Source organism: Pyxicephalus adspersus, chromosome 1, assembly GCF_032062135.1.
Source record: "Pyxicephalus adspersus chromosome 1, UCB_Pads_2.0, whole genome shotgun sequence".
Classification (NCBI taxonomy): Eukaryota; Metazoa; Chordata; class Amphibia; order Anura; family Pyxicephalidae; genus Pyxicephalus; species Pyxicephalus adspersus.
This window is the reverse complement of record NC_092858.1, coordinates 674,511-685,327: the sequence shown is the minus strand read 5'-3', so window position 1 is coordinate 685,327 and position 10,817 is coordinate 674,511. Positions and strand designations below refer to the sequence as shown.

Sequence of the window (10,817 nt, the reverse complement as noted above, 5' to 3'; positions counted from 1 at the left end):
CAATGAGGGGTACTGCTATTTGGGGAAGCCCTACTATCCCTCCTTTTGACCAGATTCCAAAGGAATCTAAGGTCAATCCTTCCTTTTCCCAGAATTCAATGTCCTGTGGGGTGGCAAAGGACTGTAATTGTGTTAGAAGTGTGTTGGTTTCAGTGGAAGCTGGGATGGCGAGCAGAAGTGTATGGGGGGGCTAGTGGTCGGTGTGGCATGAAATTCTGCTAGTCTGTTACCTCCGGCATTTTAAGGAATTGGGAGAAGTGTGTGCTTGACATTTGACAATGACTATTTGATTGGGGAGGTGAATGGCTTGTAAAAGTTTTGAAATTAATGCGGAGTGCTGAATGGGTTTTCCATCAGCTGTGGTAAAACCTCTTCTTTGCCAAATGGCTCCAAAATCATGTACGACTCCAAAAGTATAGCGGGAGTCAGTGAATATGTTTACAGCTTTTCTTTCCATAATTTTACAGGCTCTGGTGAGTACTATCAATTCTGAGGCTTGGGAAGAGTTAACAGAGAGTGGGGCGGCTTCAAGGACTGTATCTGGGAGCTGTACCACGGCATATCCAGGTAAGTAAGTCTACAACCGATGCATTATGAATTTCAGTGGTGCATAAGTGTGACTCTGGCACTTCATCCTCTGGCCCTTTAAGACCTAAGAGGGCATTGAGCGCAGCGACAGGACCGCTGGTTGCCGGGGGAAGACAGGAAGAGAGGAGCCATGCGATCGCTGAAGCAGAACGTAGGAGGATGCCGGCGGATAAGGTAAGGCTTTATTTATCATTATTAAAGCTGCTTTACCTACCCCGAGTGTGACTCGGGGTTACCACTTTTAGCAAGTTTTTTTCTACCGCGAGTCACACTCGGGGTTACTGCTAGGGAGGTTAATGTGATTGTTTGGGTTTTCATCAGCCTGGTCAGAGATCTGTAACATAGTGGTGGTGGAGTCTTCCTGTGGACATTCTTATGCTTTATGTGGTTTGCCTCCCCATTGAATGGGGTACTTTGGGGCAGGGTGGTTGTAATTGTGAGCTGAATGCAGCTGCATTGGCGTGCTATATTGTTGCTGTTGGTGTGTAGGTCAGTCCCTGGCCCAATGACCTTCCTGTCCACAGGCAAAACATGGTTGATTCCTTCTAGCATTTCCATATCCTCTATTGTCATTCCTGTCCTGTCTACCACCTTTGCCTCTACCTTTTCCTCTGCACCCTCCAGGTTTCCCTGAATAATGGAGTCCCTGCACATGGGGTTTTGACGGTTTAGGTAGCTCAAAGCAACCTGCCGCGTCTTTAGTTTACAATTGTCTCATTATATCCTGCGGGGGTAATATGCTCCAATTATCAATAATCAAGATATGGGCAGAGCCTGGTAGTAAGGATGGGAGCAAAAATTTAGAGCTGTGGCAAGTCTGCTGGGATCTGAGTCCCCAAGTATTTGATCGTCTTTTCTTCCCATTTAAAGGAGAAGGAGGAGATGAAATGGAATCAAAGGGTTTATGGCATGGCGATACCCAGGGCTGCGGATTTGGAGTAGTTGATTTTAAAATTCGACACAGCTCCATATTCCTGTTTGGATGAGATTCGGCAGGGATGTGAGGGGATTAGTGCTGATGGAAAGAAGGTTGTATGTATAGGCTGCCACCTTTTGTTCACAACCATTTACCATAAGACCTTTATTATCTGGATTGGAGCGTATTGCCGACAGTAGTGGTTCCAGGGACAAAATAAAAATAAGCGGGGACAGAGGACAGCCCTGTCTAGTGCCGTTAGAAATGTTAAAGGTTGAGGACACTTCACCGTTTACCCTGACCGATGCAAAAGGGGATGAATATAAAGCCTGGATCCAAGCCATCATCTTGCTCCCCACGCCCATAGTACGAAGCGTGGCGACCATAAAGTCCCAGTCCACCCCATCCAAAGCCTTTTCTGCATTGGTCGAGAGCAGCAGTGAAGATTTGCCAGAGGATGCAGCCACATGAATCCATGAGATGGCTCTTGAAGTGTTATCACAGGCTTCTCAGGACCGCATGAACCCTAGCTGATCTATGTGGATAAGAGCGTGGATTTGTCTTTGAAGTCTGTTGACTAGGATTTTGGTACAGTTTAAAATAATGATTCAGTAGGGAAATAGGCCTGTAGCTACTACATGCTGAAGGGTCCTTATCTGCCTTGGGAATCACAGTGACCAAGGCCCTTAAAGAATCCACAGGTAGAGAGCTCCCCTTCGTCAGTGAATTGAAGGTGCCTACAAAATGAGGGGCCAGGTTCTCTGTAAACTTCTTATAGTATGGGAGCAAGAATCCATCAGGACCCGGAGCCTTCCCTGACTTAGTTTGCTTTATAGCCGCCTAGAATTCTGTAACAGATATCGGGGCCTCCATGTCCTGGCGTGCCAAATCGGACAGGCATGATAAATTAATTCCCTCTAAATAACGCTGTATTCTCTCCAAGTGAGAATTACATGCTGCTCCCAACAGGTCAGGTGGTTTCAGGTTGTACAAGAAGGCGTAGTAATCTCTGAATTTCTCAGCGATCCCTTTTACTCAATATAACTTGCACCCGGTAGTAGTGGCAAGAAAAGGTACATGTGTGCGTGCCCTTAGGACTTTAGGAGCCCTCGCTAAGAGCCGCCACATTTACCAAGACTTAGGGAGGCTAATTTCTGGCGTAAAAGAGCCAACTCTGAGCCCAACTGTTTTTCCAGAAAGAGTTTGTGTAGGAGCTCTAACTCCTGTAGGCGTTTGATAGTGGAAGCAAATTCAGCCTGCCTTTCCTTCTTCAATCTGGCCCCGTGCTTTATAAGGATCCCCCTAATTACTGCCTTATGTGCCTCCCTGATAAAAGTAGGGGAGCACTCAGGAGCAACATTTAGGGCAAAAAAACTCCTCATTTCAGGGGACAGCTCCGCAGTGATCACTGGGTCAGCCAGAAGTGATTAAGTTTCCAATGCCAGGACGTGGGGGAGGCGTAAGCTAAGTGCAACGTGAGAATCACTGGTGCGTGATCAGAGAACGCAATCTTTCCAATCTTGCAGTCCAAAACCTGCATCAGATCCATCTGTTTAAGCCAGAAATGGTCAATGCGTGAATACATCCGGTGCTGGTGGGGATAGAAGGTGTAGTCTCTTCCAGTTGGATTCAGGATCCACCAAACATCAACCAGAGAGCAGAGATTTGTGAGCTAGCCGACCGCGCCGCATGAGGTGTATCCAAGTCATGATCAGGGGCAAAATTTAAGTCGCCCCCACATAAAAGCAGGCCTTCTGCAAACTCATCTAGTTTTTCAAGCATCCCTTTCAAAAATCATTTTTGGTACATTTGGGGAGCATAGATAGATGCAAAGGTTACCAGGAGATCCTCCAGAATTCCCCTAACAAACAGTACTCTGTCCTCCTGATCCTTATATAGGTCAATGAAATGCCAATGTACTACCTCAATTTCTCCAGAATGTGGGACACTTAAATAAAGTGTCTCAATATCTAAGCCAGCTCCATAAAGACATGGTGTTACCAGTTTGCTTTGGAGGAATTTAAGTGTCCTGCACAGAGCCCAGAGTTCAACTCTATTGATAAATTCAACTCATTAGGATAAACTGTAATTGTAAGCCAGGTCTTTTCACCTAACATCAGTACCCGACCTGACAATGGGGGCAAACTCCCACAGCCACCCTCCAAAATCATGAGGAATGCCTCCCTAAAAGAATGGAAAGTGTTATAGCTACAAAATGAGCAACTCCACATATTGGCCATGATTTTGGAATGAAATGTCAAACAAGCAGACAATACTCCCTCATAACTACTTAAGAAAATGATAACATACAATATGACTGTTAATGGGATTTTATCACAAATAGTGAATGATCCCAATGCCAAATATAAGATGTGATTATTTTTTTTTATAACAGCTGAAGTTTTATTTCCAACAAACAAAACACCGATAACCCAATTATAATGATGCCAGGGGAGGTCGCAGTCTTTTGGGCTTTGTGGATTGCGTCCATTTTTGGGAAAGCAGACCGCTGATAATTCTCAGCTGATATTAATATGAACCGAGTGCAGGAAGAATGAACACTAGATGGATGAGATGAAGATCTGAACATTGGAGGGAAAGAAGAAACAAATCCATGCAGTGTCTTTAATGATACGAATTAGGGTAATGTAAGACATAGTATTCAGTTTGATGTTAGCTGTAAGTAAATATATATAAAAATAAAAACCTCACCTCAACACAACTGCATAATATAACTTCAGAATTTAGAAGCCAGGTAGAATCTTCTGGTTATACTACAAATAGTGCAATTTGATCAGATCAGAACTCCCCATGTCATCTGGTCACTCTTCACTGCTGCACCATGGATCAGCATCATAAGTGAAGTGGATGACTATGCCACAAACCCAATACCTACACTGTCTGATAGATAAAGATCCTAATCAATATTGTTGCATGTGAGATTTAGTGAGTTTTGTAGAAAAAATCTGGTAAATTCTTTGCTAAATTGTTTTCTCCATTAAAATTGACTAAAAAAATGTTTGCAAGAATTTTGGTGACTTTTCTGATTTCATATATTTACATTACAGACTTTGAATTAGGTGCAAAGCCCTAAATATAGTATGGTCACCAAAATTACTAAAGGGGTGTGGGGAACATGGGAACATACTCCAATAATTTTTTTCTCCTAAGGTTGTATAATATTTGATATTAAGTAAGAATAAGCATTACATCATGTGAACATTTCTTAGGATATTTTCCCATTGAGATTTCAAAGAGTCAACATTTTTACCTGTAGGAAAGATCTGAACTTAAAACCCTGTAGGATTCCAATCCCTGGTAATGTATTTTTCAAAATACCTTATATGCCAATGGAATAGAAATTTCTTTTCAAGGACTTTTAATCTTAGATTAGATAGGATTAGTTTCTTAGTTTTCTGGCTATGTCCTGTGTATTGCTGTTCATCATCGGACAACAGGCCATTCCTGGAAGTGCTAAACAAATCCATTATCATTCAAAAAAAAAGAAACAATCAATGTGGAACTAAACCTGGTTGTACAAGATACATCTAATTAGAAGAATATATGTCCACTGGGGTATTTTTGGAAACGCATTGAGATTGGCAACCCCCCATTTATGAGTTTTGGGTCCTTCACTTAATTACTTTTACATGCTGCTGTTGTGTGGTACAAAGCTGCCAGCACTGCCTGGATCATCATGGGATCTTGTCTTTCAACATCAATGGATATAAATATTGGTTAAATAAGCTTCCTGTTAGCAGATCCCCATGTAAGGGATAACACACAGTGTATATATAAAGGGGGGCAGACAACACCTGGGAAAGTCCAAAGCTTAAAAAAGTGTCTGGTTTTAATATTGTGGAAACCCTATACATTTTTATTATTTTGGGATAAAATTGTTCCCATTATTTACATTGTGTTCTTTTAAACTTCAACTTTGTCATCCGCTCATTCCAATGGAATAGGTTTTCCTGCCATAGAATTTCTGAATCTTTGAAAGAATAATTTAAAGAAATTATTCTGATTGACTTAAAACAAAAAATCTATTGTATCTACAAGCATTGGCACGCTAATGAAGGAAATTCTGAAGTTAATGAACCCCTTGATTGCCATATAAATGTGTTTTGTCCCCTATACCCAAATTAATGTGTTCTTAAAGGCCCCCCTGACTCCCACCCCCTCAGCAATTAGGGTAAAAATACTATGTACACAATACGGAGGCTTTGCAATTTATATTAAATATGATTATTTCTGCACATAATTATTACATGTTTTTAATGCTCATACTTAATAGGAATTTGGGTTATTGCTACTCTACATTCTAAATCAAAACTGCCCTTCAACTTTTTACACCATTTTTCTCTGAGCCCTGATTGCATTACATTTGCTGGGTCTTTTTTACTTCTTATACCTATATCCCATGGGGTCCTTCTCTGGGCATTGGTTTAGGACATATTCACTTTTCCTATTGGAGGTCCCCCATAGAGGAAATAATCCCATGATTGGACCGAGAAAGTGGATTTAGGTGAGTGTTGCTTCCTATGTTGTTTTTGCTTAAATATTACAAGTGTTATATATTATTAAAATTTAGTATATAGTGTTATTAAACTTTCCATTAAACCTTATTGAATTTGAAATGTTAAACAGCCAGTGTATTGAACAAGTAGTGATGGAAATACACTTGTGTCTTAACCAATCACATTTTGCATCTTTTAATTTCACAGTTCATGTAACTGGGACGTAGGAGAAAATGTGTCCTTCATCTTCATACTTTGTGCCAAATCATGTAACTTCTTGGCTTCTCAGAAGTTGAGGAAATATGTAGAGAGAAACAGCAAAGTGTCATGTTCAATATTCCCCTTTTATGCGGACATTTCTGGTTTATCTCATGATTCCTACGGCAGCAGCTCGAGAAAGGAAAGTACAGAATTCCTATTTCTGCCTGCTAATGTGAACCCATCTCTAGTGAGACCAAAGTAAAATATCACTTCCACGCTATATTCACTTTAACACATATTGCTGTGATTTTATTTATACTGCAGATGTAACTTTTATATTTTTATTTTTTTATATTTTTTTATTCTATTAGGTACCAAAAACCCTCCAGTAAAATTGTCCTCTATAGTTGTGGACTTCAATGTAGAAGATGATCAGCAGTGCAATACAGGAGGCCAAAGTCAATGGCACATTCTATCCCAAATTCTTCATCCTGGTTGGGATTCCTGGACTGGAGGGATCTTATAACTGGGTTGCTGCTGTCTTTTGCTCATGTTATGTTTTGGCTTTGTTGGGAAACATCACACTCATTACCATCATATCAGCCTCTTCTATCCTCCACACCCCTATGTTTATTTTCCTTTCTCTATTGGCCTCCAATGACGCCCTTCTTGCCACAAGCATCACCCCAAAAATGTTGTCTATCTTCTGGTCCCAGGACAGACGCATTCATTTTGAGTCTTGCCTCACCCAAATGTTCTTCCTTCATTCTTTCACAAGCCTAGAGTCTGGCCTTTTGCTTGGTATGTCATTTGACCGATATATTGCCATTTGGCAACCTCTTAGATATTCGTCCATAATAACCAACACCATCATAATCAAGCTGGTCATCATCTTACTGATTAGAGCGGTTGCTTTGGTTGGACCTTGCATTATTCTGATCAAGAGATTTCCTGCATTTCAAACCAACATTGTGCCCCATTCTTACTGTGAGCATATGGCCATTGTAAAACTTGCTGCTGCTGACATCAGAATAAACAGTGCTTTGGGGTTAGCAGTGGCATTCACAATCCTTGGAGTTGACCTGATGTTTATTCTGGTATCGTACTGCGCCATCTTCCATGTTGTCTTCAGCCTTTCATCCAAAGGAGCCCGACTGAAAACCCTTAACACCTGCATACCTCACGTCTGTGTCTTTCTAAGTTTTCATGGTTTGGCACTCTTCACTTTTCTGTCCCACCGGTATGGTGGTAAAAGGATTCCACCTTATTTTCATATAATTCTGGCTGATACGTACCTTTTAGTTCCACCAATGCTAAATCCAATTATTTACGGAGTGAAGACAAAGCTGATTCGGGATCAAGTCTGGAAAGCTTTAAATAAACATTGAAGCCTTCATGTAAAGTGACTGAATCTAAAATTAACCCCAAGTATATGTGACTGTAGGAGACATTAGAGCATTAGCTCCGTCGGTAATAATCCAATGTCAAAGGGAATGCCATGCAATGAGGTGTGTGTACAGTGCTCATTCGTTTTCCTGTCACCAGAAATTATCTAAAAAAATCATTACCTGCTAGATCTGACGATCTGGTTTAATTGTATCATCAACACATCAAGGACACTTCTCAGAGTCCCTTGCTCCTCTCCTGGTTTTGGGTGCATTAGGACATTTAGCAGGGAGAAACCCACTTAGTGGTAGGGCATAGCTCAGAGTGTCATGACCCATGCTGCTATAGAAAGCCAATTAAAGAAAGGTCTCTGATGGTCTCTTGCAGTGGTTAATTGGATTTTTTTGTAACGAAAACTTTCATTACTTTGGCACAAATTAACTGGCTCTGTCCACCATTGCAATGATCTTTGCACATAGAGCCACCCATCCTTCACAATTCACACAGCTGATTATCCGTTCTTCACTAAAGAGAAATACTTAGCTGCTCACCTGTGTACAATATATCCAGTTACCATTATCACATGTATAGTATTTATCAAACTCATTGGCTACCTTATTAGGTACACCTGTGTCATTGTGTGTTAACATAGGTATCTAGTCAGCCAATCACACAGAAACTCATGCATTTTGGCACCTAGACATGGTCAAGACAACCTGTTGAAATTCAAACAAAGCATCAGAATGGAAAAGAAAAGTGATTTTAAGTGACTTAGACCAGTCCACCTGGCGCTAACAACCATGACACGTATTTCAGAAACCACTTATCTGCTGGGATTTATATAATATTCTCTGGGGTTTATAGAAAATGGTCTGAAATTAGGAAAATATCCAGAGAGCGGGGTGAAAATGTCAAAGATCAGATCAGAATGACTAGACTGGTTCGAGCAGATAAGAAGACAACAGTAACCCAAATAACCCATCCTTACCCCCAAATTCTGTTGGAGATGCTTTCTAAAACACACATCTATTCTTCAGGCAAATGGGCTTCAGCAACAGAAGGCCAAACCAGGTGCCTCTCCTGTCAGCTAAGAACAGGCACCAGAGGCTACAGTTCACATGGGGTTACCATTGGTCTAATAAGTCTCAATTTTATCTGCAACCATCAGGTTGTAATGTCAGAATATGGAGCAAACAACATTAAAGCATGGACCCCTCCTGCCTTTTATCAGTGGTTCAGGCTTGTGTGGTTAAATTGTGTCAGGGAGATTTTTTTGGCATTCTTTGTGTCCCATTCAGAACTAGGCACCATTAAAATATCTCAACTGCCTTAATATTGTTTCCCATCTTCTGTTGGCTACTTTCAACAGAATATTGCACTGTCACAAATCTCAAATCATTCTAAACTAGTTTTTTGAACATGACAATGTGTTCACTGGTCTCCAATCAACAGATCTCAATTCAATAGATCATTTTTAGGTTATGGTGGGATAGGAGATTTGAATCATGGATTCATAGCTGACAAATCTGCAGCAAATGTGTGATATTATCATGTCAATATGAAATGTTTCCACCATTTTTGAATGTAGGCTACAAAGTAAGCAAAAAGAAATCCAACCCAGTACTAGCAATGTGTACCTAACAAAGTGATCCAGGAGATCAGATCCTTGGACCATGAGGGGGATCCATTGGTATAAGGGGAGTTTGTGAGAAGCCTTAGGTCTTCAATGAGAACTTTTTAGGTTGATGGCTTGTGCTACTTGCTTGGAGCCAAATTCTCATGGAATACACCAAGAACCAACATATTACACCATATACGCCTCTTTCCTTTTCTTGAATGAACATATTCTGTAAATTTAGTGAACCAAATGTACTCATTCTTGGTAGATAGGGTTACATATTTACTGGTGGTAAGCAAATCCCTCTTCCAACCCCCCATATATTACATGAGATATCAGTAACTTGCAATATGGGATACAAAAAGATGTGTCCTTACCTTGTGAGACCGATATGGAATACCCACTTCTCTCCTGCAGATGTCACCTACCAAGTTTCCCTTTTTTTAGTTTTAGCTTTTAAATAAACCAAAAACCCTCAGAAAAATAAGAATTTCAGGTGCACTCTTTATTTCTTTCAACAAACCTCCATCTCATTACAGGATGTTTTATTGATGTAGGGTTTGACAGGAGCAACCACTAAACGCAATCAGGGCAAAGTGACAGTTTCCTTGCAAAGCTGCCATCCACTTATAATTACCCCCTACCCCTTGCCATTGTTATTTACCTAGCAAAGACTTTTGCTCCTTTCTACATATCAGTGACATGTTCAGATTTTTATAGAGAATATGAGATCTTTACTTTGTGGAAGGTCACAAGTAAATTTATTAGACATGATTTGTAGGTACATATAGTCCCAACAAACTATATTTAATTATTAATCTGAATTTTATCCCTCTCCTAAGCTCCCAGGGAGAGACAACAAACGATCTTGTTTACTCTCCTCGTTATCTCCTCCAAACCCTCCGATTCACCTACCACACTATTTACTATGCAAATTTAGATAAATTCTCTAATTTGTCTGGAACATAGTGTCACACTTGAGGAGACAGGGCCAATAGGAGCCACTACCGCTTGCACAAAAGTGGTGTGAGCCCTGAGAAGGGCCAAGGAACAGAATGTAAGCAGCAAACAGGTCTTCTCCGGAGCTTATGGTGGTGAGGATGTTGCGCTGTTGGTTACTGCCAGGTTGCAATCCTTGGGCAAACCAGGGTGGGCAGGAAGATACACTGTACCAAGGAAGGCTGGGGTAGAGGTAAGCAGCAAGCAGGAGAGGTCAGGTCACAAGTCAGGGGTCAAATAGCCGGAGATGATAAGGAGGCTATTTCCTTATTGTCCAGGGGGATGGGCAAAACTGATAAAACATGAAAGAGCAGGAACACCCAGAGTCAGGACGGCTCTATGTCTATGCAGACATAGAAACCTGAAGCAATTGGAAGCTATAGAGGATGCTTTATCCCCCATTTCACTATTGGAGGCCGTTTGGTTCTGAGACACTATCAATCTTACATAAACACCCACTAATAGGCACTACTTTATAAATACCGTATTTTTCGGACCATAAGACGCACTTTTTTTCCTCCTAAAGTGGGGGGAAAATCAGGGTGCGTCTTATGGTCCAAATGCAGAGGTACAGGGGCATATTTTTTTACTT

At 41.0% G+C, this 10,817-nt stretch overlaps 1 protein-coding gene across 1 annotated transcript; it reads left to right on the top strand.

Moving 5' to 3' along the window:
- The first annotated feature begins 6,650 nt into the window (after window positions 1–6,650).
- LOC140321780 (olfactory receptor 52A1-like) lies at window positions 6,651–7,610 on the top strand. Its single transcript, XM_072398565.1, has one exon. The coding sequence runs from the start codon at window positions 6,651–6,653 to the stop codon at window positions 7,608–7,610; it is 960 nt and encodes a 319-aa protein (XP_072254666.1).
- Window positions 7,611–10,817: the final 3,207 nt, after the last annotated feature.

What these genes read in the sequence shown, in the direction of transcription:
- LOC140321780 (XM_072398565.1), top strand. Translation starts at nt 6,651, where the DNA reads ATGATCAGCAGTGCAATACAGGAGGCCAAAGTCAATGGCACATTCTAT.